The sequence below is a fragment of the Cheilinus undulatus genome, linkage group 18 (assembly GCF_018320785.1).
Source record: "Cheilinus undulatus linkage group 18, ASM1832078v1, whole genome shotgun sequence".
NCBI lineage: Eukaryota > Metazoa > Chordata > Actinopteri > Labriformes > Labridae > Cheilinus > Cheilinus undulatus.
Window position 1 is genome coordinate 17,921,721 of NC_054882.1, and position 16,958 is coordinate 17,938,678.

General features: G+C 40.1%; 1 protein-coding gene across 1 annotated transcript in view; it reads left to right on the forward strand.

Moving 5' to 3' along the window:
- The window catches only part of grin3ba (glutamate receptor, ionotropic, N-methyl-D-aspartate 3Ba), a 165,320-nt gene that overhangs the window by 115,499 nt on the left and 32,863 nt on the right, over positions 1 to 16,958 (forward strand). Inside the window, exons 6-8 of the mRNA XM_041811979.1 lie at positions 6,475 to 6,621; positions 6,883 to 7,028; positions 14,440 to 14,555. Coding sequence (XP_041667913.1) covers positions 6,475 to 6,621; positions 6,883 to 7,028; positions 14,440 to 14,555 — 409 coding nt within the window. The remainder of the gene's footprint in view (positions 1 to 6,474; positions 6,622 to 6,882; positions 7,029 to 14,439; positions 14,556 to 16,958) is intronic.

Below are 16,958 nucleotides of genomic sequence, written 5' to 3' on the forward strand. Positions count from 1 at the left end.
GAAGTGGGTAGACAGAGGATGATGTAAAGGGGAGAGGCCTGGTGGGTGGGCAAGATGGAGTCAGCTAACGAAGGTTAAAAGGAAAAAAGCTAAGGCAAGGGATACACATCTACTCTACTACACTACAAGGTATGGCTATTAAATAATGAGACTGCTCTTATGAGGATAAATCCATCTGATTCACAGTCACACTGAGTGTTATATATATCACCTGTGCGTCCACTGCGGAGGTCCCAGTTCCTGGTGAAATACCACTGCTCCTATTGTTTTTTCACTTACCCAGTGAGGCAGGGAGGCGATCCCAAAGCAGGATTTTGTCTCTGGTATCAGGTGCCCAGCCCAGCCAGGGCTGTTGACGTGCTGCTGTCAGTGTGTGTTGGCGTCTGTAATTGAGCCACATCAAATGATGCAACACACCAGTCTGGCGCAGGCGGTATGAATGGCACAAAACATTTTGTGAAGGCAGAGAAAATGTCCAAGCCATTAATTGTTCTGGTCACCCATGCACATCAAAAACATCTGAAAATATTCAACAAATTGAACAATTCATTCTAAATGATCAAAAATTCATTATAAGAATGACAGCAGAGATGGTCTCCATTGATAAAGAGACAGTTTGGCCAAATTTGCATGAAAACTTGAAACTAAAGTTTGTCCCAAAACTTCTAACTCCTGATCAAAAAGAAAAACGCAAGCAAATTTGTGAAGACATTTTAGAATAAATTGAAAAAAACATTTTTTTAGACGGAGTGATTTCATGCAATGAAACTTGAATCTTTCAGTACTTCTTCTGAGACTAAAAAGCAGTCAATGCGTTGGAAAACACCATCATCTATCCCAGAGGTGTCCAAACTTTATCCACTGAGAGCCACATACAGTAATATATAAGGATGTTGGGGCCATTTTGATACCCCCTAAATGAGGTATATGAAAGTTTTTAAAACCAATATAATGTGTGTTAAGATATGCTTAGTGATTGAGTGTGCCTAAATGGCAAGTTCAATTAGGAAGCAGCAAAAGCCCAGAGCAGAGCAGGCATCAATGACAACAGAATGACACTGATTAAGTCAGAAGCAGAATAAAGGAGGAGCTGGGGTGGAGGAGGGTTGCAAGAGCAGTTTGCAGAGAGAACAGCAGAGCTTGACCAGGCACGAGCAGTTCAGATAAGGCAGCAAGAGAGCAATTAGCCAATAGTGTGCTTAGAGCAAATCAGCTGGCTGTCAATCAATAAGGGCCTGCATGATTATGGAAGAGCTTTCTGCCTGAACTAACGCTAAATGCTCAAATTAATGGCTAACAAGGCAAGCAGATGATCATTTCCAGGTTTTTGGGGAGGCTAATCAGATTTCAGGGGGCCCTGTTTGGCCCCAACTGCCACTGCCCCCCCCCCCCAATAACAATGAGTTATGGCAGTTATTTGCTGCCATAACTCATTGTTATTATTTTGGTTGCAGATATGTTTACCATGTACAGTATTTTCTCGATTTAGTCCCACAAAAAAACACATCAATACACTATTCTTTACAGAATTAGCATGGTAGACCTGCCATGTGCTGGAACTGAGAAGTACAATACATTCAAGTACAAGTTTCATGCTCAGATTTGGGCCATATTTCATTTTTTTTCTAGAATTTGCTGCAAGTCAATCAAAACTGGACTGCTGGCCAAATTTCGCCCCTGGGCCAGTTGGGACACCCCTGGTCTAACCTGATATGCCAGCCAGACTGTTTAATATAGCCATTGCATGGAAGTATTTTAAATTCATCTGGGAAACCTCCCATAGAGAATGTTTGGGAAGGGCAGGACTTTTTCAGAAATTATCAGAGAGTGACTGGACAAACATTTTCTGTCCGTCACATTCATGATGGACCATCAGCCGTCAAGACCAGTCAGCTTGACCGGCAGTATCTGCCCTAGTGCATAAACAACGGAGGACGATGTGGATTAAACTTATGACAAGGCCGGTCAGGAGAAGAGCAAAATGGTTTTTTTTCTGCCAAGAAAAGATTTTGGTGTTGCTCTTTGCTCTTATTTTGATACAAAAATGTGGCACAATTCTGATAAATATGCCACTTTTCCACTGCTAATCCCTCCCTGCAGTAGCAGCTATTGTAAACACCGTCGTCACTAAGGTTTAAGAAAACACGACAAAGTAATTCCAAATTCAAGGCCATGTTGATCGTGTCTTTCACAATGAAGAGTATCATTTTGGAGGAGTGGGTTCCAGAAGGGTCAACAATGAATCAACAGTATTAAAAAAGAAAGAGACCACAATTGTGGAAGAATAGTTTCATTCTTCATCAAGACAAGACACCAGCTCACTTTGCGCTCAGTAAAGCAGTTTCTGACCCCCCCACCCCACCCCCCCAAAAAAAAAACAAAAGCAGTCATTATCACCCTCCTGATTCACCTGATTTAGCACCGTGGGAATTCTGAGACAACTGTCTGCAGAAGAGCGTATACTGCAAGAGAAAGATGTTGTTAAATAAAGTTTTCTGACAGCATTAGTCTTGTTTCCTAATAGCCATACCTCATATTTGTTGCAAAATGAAAAACAATCTGTTAAATATAGTGGGGGGGCTTGTTAAAATGCATGAATATATTAAATGTCAGATTTGACTGATTGAGTCACACTGGCAGTCAATGCCCAATGAAAAACAACAGTTTTCTGCATTCTTTGTTTGTTTAAACAGCAACACTGCAAAAATCCATCATAATGATAACTTGTTCTGTCTTTCAAATTTCCATGCGGCACATTCTAATAAATATCTCAAACCTCATTTGTTTTAATATTTCCTGTCTACACTCCCCTGTTTGCTGAACATGCATCCAATCATAACACTTCTTTAAAGGCATATTCAAATGCCGTCCCAAAAGGGAGAGAGCGCAAATGACTTAGGAGAAACACAGGCCATCCTATTAGAGAGACCTTCCTGTAACTTAAAGGTCATAACTTTGATCCTTGCAACGGGCAGTGTGTCAATTAATAGATGGTGTCTATTAGCACAGTTGTGACCTGGTAAAATTCCCTGGAGCCATACGCACAACCTCTGCATGCTGGGTCGCAGCCAAGGCGTCCTGTTTATTTAGGCCACAGGGAAGACAGTGGGCAACTAAATGGATTGCTACACTGCTAATAAGAACAATTTCCATGAAGTCACCTTTACTGTTATAATTTGGAAAGTCTCCAAAACAAGTAAGTCAAATAGACTTAAAGTCATTTTTAAAACTAAAACACAAGAGCAAGTGGAAGTGCAACTGTTTGTTCGAGCATTAGCATATAAACTCACATTAGCACACCATTAACCAACTGGCCCACATTAATTTGTGCGATCAAAGGCTGGTTTAAAATATTACTACACTCTTACATTCACAGTGTGGTGTTTCCCCTCTTTCTGGAAGCTTTCTATGGATGCAAGAAGAGGATAATGCAGCAGCTGTGTTTTGCTCTGCACTGGATTTAGTTAAGCACTTTTACAACCCCAGCTAATGTCACCCAAAGCGACACGATACTTGCTAAACATATTTGCTTGTCCCCAAAAGCCTTGAAGTAAAATGTCACGTAGTATGTGGGCTTATATTCCAGGCAGGGCTGCTGTTTGAGTAACATCACAGTGTTTCATATTTTTGCTCACAGAAGCTGTGGAAGTGCTAAACTGCTCACCAATACAAGGATGTTGACTTTAGATATAAGAAAATGTATCTTTATTTAAACACAACGGTGGAGCATAAGTCGTCAGATATGACACTGTGTTCTAATACACATACTTTAATATTTAGTTGTCCTCCTGTTACAGCTATAACAGCCTCTACTCTACCTGGAAGGCTTCCTACAAGATTTTGGAGTGTTTCCATGGAAATTTGTGCCTATTCATTCTCTAGAGCATTGATGAAGTCAGGCACTTATTTTGGACTAGAAAGCCTGGCTAGCAATCTCTGTTCCAGTTTATCCCAAAGGTGCTGGATGGGGTCGAGGTCAGGGATCTGTGTGGGCCAGTCTGGTTGGATTAGAAAACAAACTGTTGCCACAAAGTTTGAAGCATAGCATGGTCCAAAATGTCTTGGTATGCTCAAACATTAAGATTGGCCTTCACTGGAGCAACGGGGCCTAAACCAGACCTTGAAAAACTGCCCAGTACCATTATCCCTCCTCCACCAAACTTCACAGTTGGCAAAATGTAACCAGGCAAGTAATGTTCTCAAGGCTTCCACCAGACCCAGACTCGTATATCTGACTGCAAAACATAGATATGTGATTCGTTACTTCACAGGACAGTCCAGTGTCAGTGTGCTTTCCACCATTCCATCCAAGCATGCCATTGGACTTGGTGATGTGAGGCTTGCATGCAACTGCTCGGCCATGGAAACCCATTTATAAAGCTCCCACCACACAGTTACTGTGCTTACATTGATGTCAGTGGTGGTTGGCGTTCATGACTTACACATCATGCGCCTTATCACTTGTTGATCCCCCTCTGTGATTTTAAGTGGTCTTCTGCTTCATAGCTGAGTTGCTGTTGTTCCTAAATGCTTCCACCTTCTAATAATATCACTTAATGGTGACTGGGGGATATCCAGCAGGGATGAAATTTCATAGACCGTGTTACTGGCATGGTGGTATCCATCACAGTACCATGCATGAAGTCACTGAGCTCTTCAGAATGACCATGTAATATTGCAAATGGAGACTGCATGGCTAGGAGCTGGATTTCGTCCACCTGTGGCAACGGGTCTGATTAAAACACCTGAATTCAGTAATGAACAGGTATTATCTTCCACATTGTGGCTGAGTCGCTGTTGTTACTAAACGCTTCCACTTTCTTATAATATTAGTCACCATTGCTAAGGAGCTAACATCCCCAAGTCCTAGTGTCAGATGGAGCTGTGTGAAACAGTGCGTCTAAACTGGTTGAGTCACAAGACTTACCTCCAACTCCTCAAGGACAATTGCGACCAACAATTTCGAGATTTTTTGGTCAATCCGATGTATTTAATTAAAAATAGCAGAGCTTGGCCTAAGTCAGTACAAAGGGTGTAACAAAACAATGAAACAGGACAAAAAATGTATGTTTTATAGAGTCTCATAGAAAATTTGGCACAATTATTTTCCCAGGCACACATCCGCAACCTACTGAAAATGGCTTTGCGACCCACTTTTGGGTCCCAACCCACCAGTTGAGAACCACTGGTGTAATGCACACCAATGCTGGACAGTGGAGCAGTGGAAATGTGTTTCTCTCTGTTTGGCATTCAGATGGGTGAGTCTGGGTTTGGCAAATGCCAGGAAAGCATTACCTGCCTGACTGCATTGTGCCAACGGTAAAGTGTGGTGGAGGAGGGCTAATGGTATGGGGCTGTTTGTCAGGGTTTGGGCTAGGCCCCTTATCTCAAATGAAGGCCAATCTTAATGCTTCTGCATACCAAGACATTTTTGGACAATACGTTGCTTCTAGCTTTGTGGCAACAGTTTGGGGAAGACCCTTCTCTATTTCAGCATGACTGTGCCTCAGTGCATAAAGCAAGGACTATAAAGACATGGGTTCTTTAGTTCATAGTGTAAGAACTTGACTGTCCCACACAGAGCCCTGACCCCATCAAGCACCTTTTGGATGAACTGGAACGGAGATTTGGAGCAAGGCCTTCTTGTCCAACATTAGTGCTTGACGTCATAGGTTCTCTACGAAATGAATGGGCACAGAAACATTCCCAAATCTCCCAAAAGGCACCTAAAAAATAATATATTCAGCTCCAAGAAGCCTAGAACAATATTTGTTATAAATTTGTTCTTAAAGTGTGCATGCCAACCTCCTCTTTTCCCCTTTCAGTTCATCCGCTCATTACGCAGAGAATCTGAAACATCATCGTAACAAAGGGTTGCAGCCTTGTTTGTATAATTAATGTCTCATTAATCTCAAGCCTCTGAAACTCCAGAAATTCACTTTTTTCTTCTCCTGTTAAGTGGATTTTAATTGGCAAGATGAATAAATGATCAGTCTGTTCAGGTGGGTTCGTCCCTGAGGCAGGTGATTTCATGGACGGATATTTCTGATGTCTCTCCCAAACAGTCACACTTTGTTAGGTTTTCTTTTTAACGTCTTCTAGTGTGTTTTGATGAACGGGATAACCCTTAGTCAGGGGTTAATCTGGGACGAGATTGAAGGCGAGGAGGTTGAGATAATGGGGATTTCTGAATTTATGACAATACCTGAAAGGAAATTTCCTGACACATTTGTCCCTTTACTTTCCCGGTATACAAACTTTGTTATCTTCACTTCCTCCATGGTGTCAGTTTGTTTCCCTTTTGTCTTGACATTGTGACATTTTTCACTTTTGAGCTTAGATATTTTTAGCTCCCTTTATCCTTGAGGGTCTGCTTTTCATCCACACTCTCTTTGATCTTTTTAGATATCTTTATATGCTAAAAAGTAGACAGGAGCGACATAATACCAAAAAATCTCTCCCTCTACTCTGCAGACTCCTAAATGCTGGACTGGGCGTTTCCTGATGAACCTCTGGGCCATTTTCTGCTTACTGGTGTTGTCCAGCTACACAGCCAACCTAGCTGCTGTCATGGTGGGGGAAAAGACCTTCGAGCAGGTCTCAGGCATTCATGACGACAAGGTTAGAGCATGCACAAGGGCACAAACTTGCAAATGCATACATGTCGGCACACCACACACAAAATGCAGACCCACAGCTACATGTACACACAAACTAATCTCACACAAGGACAGGCTAATGAGCAAAGAGAGGAATTATTTGTGCTGGATTATCGCTTTCCCCTCTCCGTAGGGAGTTTATGAGCCCGATCATGATACCCATCCCTCTTCTCTCCTCTTTCTATCACATCTGCTGCCTTCTCCACGCATGTCACTTTCCCAGCTGCACCACCCCTCCTTGGGCTTCCGTTTTGGGACGGTGCGGGAGAGCAGCGCGGAGGATTACATGAAGAAGAGTTTCCCAGAGATGCATGACTACATGAGACGCTTCAACCAGCCTACGACCCCGGAAGGCGTGCACATGTTAAAGTAAGACACATGCACACAAATGAGGAGCTCATGTAGACTCAAACCAGATCTTAAACAATCCAGTCACGTTTGCGTCTCTTATCTGGAGCTCGTTTGCATTCTGAGCAGCGTGCATAGCAATTCTATCTGGAGACAACAAGAGCAAACAGGAAGATTTACAGACATCAGAGACAAAATATACTTATGAAAATCATCCTGTAACAGAGAATTCCTGTGCGATGTTTTCTAATATCCTGATGATTCAATCTGAATTTTAAAACGTGCACCAAAGAGTTCATGAATTCACCTTGAGATAATGTGGAGGGCATCTGCAGAAAGTGAAAAATGGAAACAAACACCATGGATGTGTGCATGTTCTCTGAATCCTTAGTTGCACACTTTTAAATCTGATTCAGATCTGAGGTCTTAATCAAAACATCTACAAGCCCATAAAGTCAGTCATTTATCAGTCGTCAAATCCAAAATGTGTCACCCAATGGAGCCATCAATTTCTATCTTTGATGTTTTGATTTCCTGCCTGGGGACGCTGTTATTAATGTTTATGACGACTGACTTTTCTATCCAGAAACAAGACGATAGTTCAGTGTAAGCTTCATTTAGGGATTTTCAACATTTGATTTATTCGACCCGCAGATGTCTAAGTCAGAGATTCTCAACGTGATTATTTAAGTTGTTTATTTAACTTTTTTTTTTCTTTAATTATATGCATCAAATTAGTTAAATGTAAAATAAAGATCATGGTCATTTGCTGAGATTTATGTTTAAATCAAAGTAATGTTTGAAAGATCAGTAAAAAGTAAGTCTGCACACAGGCCTGCCCACATACCAGGCCCTTGAAAAACCAAGAGGATGGGCCCGCCTCAGTCGTGATTTATTGATAGTATCAATGCATGTGTGTTTTATCAGTAGCATTGGTGCTAGCATCCTGGCTAACAGTTTCCTCATTTTGGAGCTGAAAGGTGTGTCAAACTAATATTTGGTTCTGATGTTGGAAGTATTTATTGTGCCACTTTTTAACAACTTTTCCCACCCAATTTTGCCACTTTTCATTAATTTTAAATATTTTGAGCCCATTTGGCTCTTTTACACATTTTTGCCAATTTACATCCATTTCAGCTACATTTTTAATCTCATTTCACCACCTTTTCTGCCCTTTTCCTCTACTCATAAGCCATTTTTGCCACTTTTAAATCCTTCCCACAACGATTTCATCCTGTGTCTGCCACATCCAAACCAGTTCTTGGCACTTTCCACCTATTGTTGCCTCTGTTGACCCATTATTGCCACTATGAACCTATTTTACACCCGTTTTGCCCAATTTAACCACATTTCACTATTTGTTATGCCTATTTTGCCAGTTTTACCATTTCTGCCACTCTATTTTTCTGCCTCAGTTAACCCATATTTATCAGTTTAAACACATTTTTGCCACTTTAAATCAGTTTCACCACCTTTTATTAACATTTTTACCACTTTAAATCCAAAATTGCCCCTTATACCACTTTTTATGCCAATTTTTTCCACTTTGATCATTTTTTTTAATTTTTAAAATCCATTTTACCACTTTTTCCAACCATTTTTCTGCTTTAATCAATTTCTGCCATTTTTAGCCTATTTTTTGCCACTTTTGTATTACTTTTGCCACCTTTTACCCGTTTTTGATGCCTTTAAAATCCAATTTCTTTACCTTTTCAACCTTTTTTCCACTTGAACTAATTTTAGCCAATTTCAGCCTATTTTTCCACTTTTATCTGAATTTTGCCACTTCTAACCCATATTTACTGGCTTAAAAATGTCATTTCACCACCTTTTCCAACATTGTTTCTACTCTAATCCATTGTTGCCTGTGTTTGCATATTTTTTTCATTTTTATCTAACCTTTGCCACTTTTATCCCATTTTTGCTACTTTTAAAATCCAATTTAAAGCCAGTATTGCCACTGTTGACCCCTTTTACAACTTTTTATGCTAATGTTTTTAACTTGAACCATTTTTTCTACTCATAAAATCCCATATTACCACCTTTTATAACATTTTTTTCTGCTTTAATCCATTCCTGCAACTTTTAGCCTATTTTTTTGCCACTTTTAACCAATTTTTGCTGCTTTAGGGCCAATTTTTCCCCCTTTTTATCTGAATTTTGCTACCTGTAACCCATATTTGCAACATTTAAAATGTCATTTCACGACCTTTTCCAACATTTTTTCCACTCTTATCCATTTTTTCCGGTGTTTGCATATTTTTTCCCATTTTTATCTAACCTTTGCCACTTTTATCCCTTTTTTGCTACTTTTAAAATCCACTTTCTCCACCTTTTCCAATCATTTTCGCCAATTTAAAGCCAATATTGCCACTGTTGACCCTTTTTCCACTTTTATGCCCATGTCACCACTTTAATCAGTTTCTTTTGCCACTTTTATCTAACTGTTGCCACTTTTAACCCATTTTTGCTACTTTTAGAATCCAATTTCTTCACTTTTTAACTCTAATTTTACCATCTTTTACACATTTTAGCCATTATTAACCCATTACAATTGTGTTTTGTGAGAAAAGGGATATACACTTGTACTATAAATAAACTACGGCACAAATGAATTAAAAACATTTTTCTGTTGCTTTAACAATGGTCATTATTCAGGTTAATCAATGTATGTGGTTCTCACAGATTAAAGTTACAATGGACCATGATTTTGCTGACTTCTATGGGCCCCCAGTTTGACTGGGCCCCCAGTTTGGCTCTCCCCTTTATCCTCCCTTATGAGTGGCCTTGTCTATACATGACTAATCTTGATTGTGCAACACTGTTGTTAACTCAGGAACAGTGGGGGTCCCGGTCCCTGGCACCTTTTCAGGGGTCGGGGGCTGAAAAGACAGAGAACCCCTGGTCTAAGCCAGTGCTGGTTGTTCTCTTCAAAAGATGCGTTTGCATCAACCAAATATGATCTAACACTCATCACTTTCTGTATCCAGGTTTACTTGATAACAACAGAAAGTTGAAGCAAGGACAAAAATATTAAATTACATTTTCATAAGAAGTACCCTTCGTTCAAGGAAAAAAAAAAGTTTTTGTTCATTAGAAGTATTGAACCTACAGATGAATGAGGTTCAGGGACAAATAATAGAAATGAGAAGGAAAAAGGGGTGTATGAGTCAGGAGCCGAATGGGGATTGTGTTCAGATGAAAGCAAGGCGGCAAGGCAAGTTTATTTATATAACACATTTTAATACGACGGCAGTTTAAACTGTGTTACATAATGTATTAAAAATGAATACAACAAAGGACGCTCAATTTTAAGGAAGGAAGAGTTTAAAAAGAAATTAAAGGAACAAAAATGGTCGTAAAAATGAAATAGTAAAGCTTAATGAAAAGTTGTTAAGGTTAATTCAAAAGCTTAATGGATGAAAGGAAAAATTCAGTGCCTATAAAGTCATGCACCCACTTGGATGTTTTACCCTTTTACCTATTTTATAAATCAATAGTGGTCAATATATAATTTGGCTTTCTGATGAAAAGAAAATTACAAAAAAAAAATTGTAATATCAAAATTAAAACACACGTCAACAAAGTTTTGTCAGTTGATTTTATATATAAAGGGGAAAAAGTCAACCAAACCTACCTGGCCATATGTGGAGAAAGTCATTGCCTCTCCTTGTCAAATCATGAATTAACTGTGATTAATCGCATTCTTTGGAAAGTTGAGTTCAGTTTCACTAGCCACACCCAGGCCTGATTACAGCCAGACCATATCCAGAAATCCCCTAATTATAACCTGTCTGACAAAGTGAAATAGGCTAAAAGACCTCAGAAAGCAACGCATTTAAAGAAATTCAAGAACAGTCACTGACATGGTTAAAAAGTCATTTCTAAGGCTTTGGGACTCCATTGAACCACAGTGAGAGCCATTATCCACAAATGGAGAAAACTCGAAACAGTTGTGAACCTTCCCAGGAGTGGCTGATCTACCAAGATGACTCCAAGAGTGCAATGATTCATCCAAGAGGTCACAAAAGAACCCAGAACATGTAAAGACCTGCAGGCCTCACTGGACTTAGTTAAGGTCAGTGTTCATGATTCAACAACAAGAAAGAGACTGGACAAAAATGCCAAGGGTGGAACAACCAGTTATTAGGTTTAGGTTTTTATATTTCTACATCGGGCCCAGTAGTTTTGGGTGGCTTTTTTCCCCTTGATAAATGAAATCATCATTTAAAAACTGCATTTTGTATTTACTCAGGTTATCTTTGTCTAAGATTAAGATTTGTTTGATGATCTGAAAGATTTAATTGTGACAGATGTGCAAAAATTAAAACTCATGAAGGTAGCAAAGACTTTATCACAGCACTACATACTCCTATTATGTAAGTATCACATAAGCCTGTTCTGATTTTTTACTCAACACAAAGATCTGTCATTAATCTGCGAGCTATGTAACCACAGCAACTAACACACATTGGTGTCTGCTGCCTGACCTCTGCTGTCCTTAATGAATTCATCCTCCATGAAAGACTTGAGCAGAAACAGCTTCGTCCTTCACATTACAGGTGTTGGACCTTCAATCATATTTGCACTATTGGATCACTATTACATCATTCTTTTAATCAGTATGTTACTCTGAAAATTCAGTGGACACCCACAGTCAAAGCCATGAAGTCTCCATGGAGAAAAATGTCCAAATTGAAATGTATCAAAGGAGTCAAGTTACTCTAAATGTACCCACTACAATGCAGAGTGTTAAGGTGTTTTAGACAAATGGGAGTTTAGTTTAATAAAGAAAGGTTACTTCCCTTTCCAGTGTACCTTTTCCTGAAGCCCAAAGCAAAGTCTGTAAAAACCTGTTTAAATATTTTGGTGTGGAGGAACTGGAGCGGCCAGCACAGAGCCAAGAGCTCAACACCTGAACACCTTTGGGAGAAATTAGAACCCTGATTACGAGCCAGGGCTTCTTGTCAAACATCCAACACCTGACCTCACATGCTCTTTTGGCTGAATGGACACAAATAAGGCATGCTCTGAAGTCTTGTGGAGAGCATTCCCAGGAGAGTGGGGGGCATCACAGACAAAAAAGGTTAAGCCATCCTGAAATTAATGCCTTTGTTTGTTGTGTTATAGCAGGACAAGCTTACATTACTCAGTGCAAACATCACAATAAATAAGAAGAAATAATTAATGCTAAAAGGACCGCTTTCTCACTCAGCATGCCTACATTTTACATGCTCTAACACCATTTTCATGCAGTCAAATTAAACTATGAGCTGTCCTCAGGAGGCTTGGTCCACTCTGCACTAATACACATCCATCGATAAAGTTCTTTTCACAACTCTACAAACCCTTATCACAGCAGATCACTTGTTTGCTTATAAAGCGTTGACCTGAGGTAATTATAAAAATAAGTTCAAAAGAATGAAAGTATGATTGTTAAATTTTGATTTTAATTGCCTATATTTAAATGCGCAGTATTTAAATCCTGCCACCAGGGGGCTCTCAATCAAAACAACAGCAGGATGATGAGTAGAGACGGGAGTAAACCACTGTTATCATTTCATGGCTGAATTTCAAATAATGAGGGAGAAAAGCTGTTAAAAGTGGCCTCTTCGGTTGACACTGCAAGCAATCCCAGAATGGTTTGTGAGTGGCTTGCAGTTTTAAGGAAGAACACCACTTTAAATGACTTTTCTTATGATTTAGTCATTTGGTGATGTAATGCTTGCATGCAGCTGCTTGGGCATTCATTTTTAGATTACATTAAGTGGAAGATTTTATGTGGTCTTCCACTTTGTGGCAGATTTGCTGTTGTTCCTAAATGCTTCCACTTTCTATTAATCTCTCTTACAGTTGACTTTAAAATATCCAGCAGGGATAAAATTTCACAAACTGTCTTATTGTTTGACATTTGTTCCAGTTTATAACTATTTACAGCAATGAAATAACCATCTGCTTTCCATGGATTAAGATGGTTCTTATAAAACATTTGTTTCTTACTGACTCTATGTTATAGTTGAAATTCCATCACTTGAATGTGATCTGTTCCAGTTAAACCAAAACCATATTTATTCTAGTTTAACCCAGAACAAACACAGAGCCGTACTGTAGCTCACAGCAAACGCACTCAGCTCTAACGACATATGCTTCTTCCACACAAAGCCTCCTCCATGGAGCTCCAGCAGAGATGCTGAGATAACGCATGTGCTGACTTTGTGATACGAGTGCTGAAAGATACAAAGCGCTTGTTCAGAGAAAGAGGATGAGTGCGGGGGGCGATGAAGGCGGCGTTTGTTTGCGTACGAGGGGGAGCAGAAGTGGGAGTCACAGGGAGCAGAGTGAGGCTGTAAAATACTGCGTTGGCAGAACTACTGACCCCAATACCACACTCAAATCTTCAGAGGAGAAAAAAAATATGATCCTGGAGAGACAGAATGCCCGGGGCTACACATGCTGCTTGGCATGAGCACTAATGTATAGCTAGAAAGGATGTATACTCACAGAGGCTTACAACTTACAGCCACCCTTACACACTTTAATGCCACACGCACGCTCACACACAAACTACTTAATTCCCAAGGCCAGGCTTCGGATAACTTCCGCCCATCTTTAGTCCCAAAAGAAGGCTCTCTCCTGTCTCCTCTCCCTGTGCTTCGAGTTTGACAGGTCTAGGCACAGAAAAACAGACTTTTCTGCTTCGCCAGCACAGCGACGACTTTATAAAGTCAACCTTTTTGTTTGTTTAGCGGTAAACATCCTGAATAATAACAAGTTGCAGGTAATTTGATCAGCCTGTTCTACTTTTTTCCATCTGACAGTGCGTGTGTGCATGCATGCTTTTTTCAATATGACACAATTTTGGCACCGTCTGCCATTTAATTGGTGCGTGTATACGGGCATGTGGGAACAAATCTGCTTGTGAAATGAAGAGGTGGTGCGCTCATCTAGCTGTCTGGGTGTCTGTTTTTCAATTTGAGTGTTTGTGTTGAAGGATAATATTAAAATGCAGCCTGTTTTGCTGCGCATCCTGTGACTTATCTCCTGCCAGCTGAGGCCGGCAACAGAGGAACAGTCTTTAATTAGGGGTCAATTAGGGTCAATTGGATCGATATTGGAGGAGTAGGAAGAGTCTTCATGGGTGTGTTTTAATCCTTATCAGTGCACCACAGAGCCTGTTAGTTTAGGTAATGATGTATGTGTTTACACGCCGTATTAGAATGCAGTTAATCTCATCCTCTGTTTAAATGACAGAGTGGGACGGCAGCCCTAAATGCAGGGTTCCTGCACAGGTCAGAGGAGTGTGAGTAAGTTTGGGAACTTAATCTGATTTGCAGGGCTTCAAAAGTTTGCAGTTCCCTGTCTCCAATTAATGCACGTCTCTTTCTTTCTCTCTCCATCTCTCTTTCATGTGGTTTGTGTGTCGGTGGTGAAGGACAGATCCTCCTACCCTGGATGCCTTCATCATGGACAAAGCTCTGTTGGACTTTGAGGTCTCTATCGATGCAGACTGCAAGCTGCTCACCGTGGGGAAGCCGTTCGCTATTGAAGGTGCGCTCTCACACAAGACACATCACATGTGAAGACCCTGACATGACTCACAGTCAATCCCAGGTGGTATTTTAAAAAAGAATCTAATTTGCATTATCTGCTTTGCCTTTATCTCCTACAACAGTTTTCTCATTGTTCCCATTTTTCTAAACTGCTGAGTCAGTATTTGTTGTTCCCTGTTTTCCTTTTAGTGCAGCGCCTTGTTACACCCGTTTGAAATGAATCAAATTCACCTCAGTCATGGTAGATAGAGTTAGGTGGTTGCTGCACAGTAGTGCTGCATGGTGATGTGAGACTTGCATGTAGCTGCTCAGCCGTGCATTAATATTAATATTGCATATCAAGCAATAATTGAAGAAATTGGCCAACCAGGAAAGCAGCATATTTCATATAAGGACTTATGTTAAATCCCTCACAAATTTTCACTTAAATGTTAACATATATCTGACACTACCAAAACAGTCTTGCCGCACTTCATATCGACTGATAAAGCCTACTATATTTCATATCAAAGTGGTTAATAAGACTGCATGTTATATCAAGCTGATAAATATGAGTTGCTTTTACCTAGCTTAGCTTGTTAGCAGCTTGGTCAGCTAGCACACTTTCATACAGTCTCTCAAAAATCTACTGCAAAAGTTCCATTTTTCCAACTTGCACGCAGAACATTCCGGATAAAACATTAGACATCATGGAGATTCCCATAGAAATGAATGGACTTCCTGTTGACCTACCTCTGTAACCATGCATATGTGGAAACAAGGCATTAGGCTCGGTATTGTTTGGTATAGTAAGCCCTGACCTTGCTTACATTTCCATCCATTTGCTGCTTATTGTACTAATACGAGCTGGTCACAAACAGCTCTTCACCAGTGACAATTCAGCATTTTTTCATGACTTTAAAAAACAAAAATGAAAGAAGGAAGGTTTTGAAACTGGAGCTGGACCCTGCAAGATATGACTGCAAATCAAACGAGTACCCAAAAAGGCTTACTTACAGAATAGTTTACCAGTATCATCATTAAAAAGCATGTTTATGAGGGGGAGCAGCCATTCAGAACAGTACAAAGCATGGCATATTTTGTGTTAGTCCATTATCACAGCTGGAGGGGAGGTGATGAGTCTTTCAACCAGTCAACAGACTGCAGCAAGTCTAGCTCAGCTCTTTAGGATTGAATAGGTAGACTGATACCTTAACAGAAGGATGCCAAAAGATAGGACGATACAGATCAGTTATCATGGTATCTTTCCTAACTTTTGACAGTAAAAACTAGCTACCATACTGAACCAACCTTGTTTAAAATGCAGCTTTATATTCTAGAATAAACAGACCTTGAGTAGACCTAATTTTTGTCCCCAGCTGTCAGGTAAGTCCCCAGAATGTTGGTGCACAAACAGATTTGTCCCCAGAATACAACAGTTGAACAACATCTGTTAGCCTTTTGGCTAGAACTGGCATGTTTACAGTGATGCTGATTAATACACGTTGTCTCTAGAAATAAATAAATAAATAAAGAGATCAGCTACTCACAGACCAAAACCCGTCTCACACACATGCATCCATAGCTGACTTAAATGCACTTCACCATACAAACTCTGTACACCTTTAAACATGCACACATCCACCCTTACATAAAGAAGCATATTCAGCAAGGAGATCAAATGCTGTAGTCGACTCCATGACTGACAGAATAACACAGCGATTCACTGGATGAACTTTTAATGCTCCAGGGTAAAAAGTACTAAGCCATCTATTATTAACAACAATGCCCAGTCAGAACAATTTGGACTCTGTGCTTACAGGTCAGTATAACTGCAACAGTAGGGTGTGGGCAGATACACTTCCAGCTATGAAACAGCTAATGGTCCACGCAGGGGGTTATTATTTCCAGATTTTTTGGTACAAATCTGCAGTAATGAGTTGGCTTATATGCACATGTAAATGTGTGAGAACACTCAAGGTTGAGTGCATCCTAGTGGGCTAAACTTGTGAGTGATCTGGTCAGTGTTTGGTAAGACAAATAGTGGTGTGGCTGCATTTTTACAGTGGCATTGTGGTAGCATTGTTCTCTGAATCAGTGGCAGTAGTGTGGTAGGGTCCAGGTGACCATACTTACACATCACATCCAGCTGGTATGGAGAGGGAAAGGTTCCCTTTATTATTCCTGTTCCTTTATCTACAACCCCAACTCCAAAAAAGTTGGGGTGCTGTGTAAAATGTCAATAAAAACAGAATGCAAGTCTCATAAGCCCATAATTTATATGCAATAGACCATATACTTCATTTCAGATGTTGAAACTGAGACATTTTACCATTTCATGAATAACATTAGTTTATGTTGAATTTGATGGATGCATCATGTCTCAAAAATGTAGGGACAGGGACATGCTTACCATTGTGTA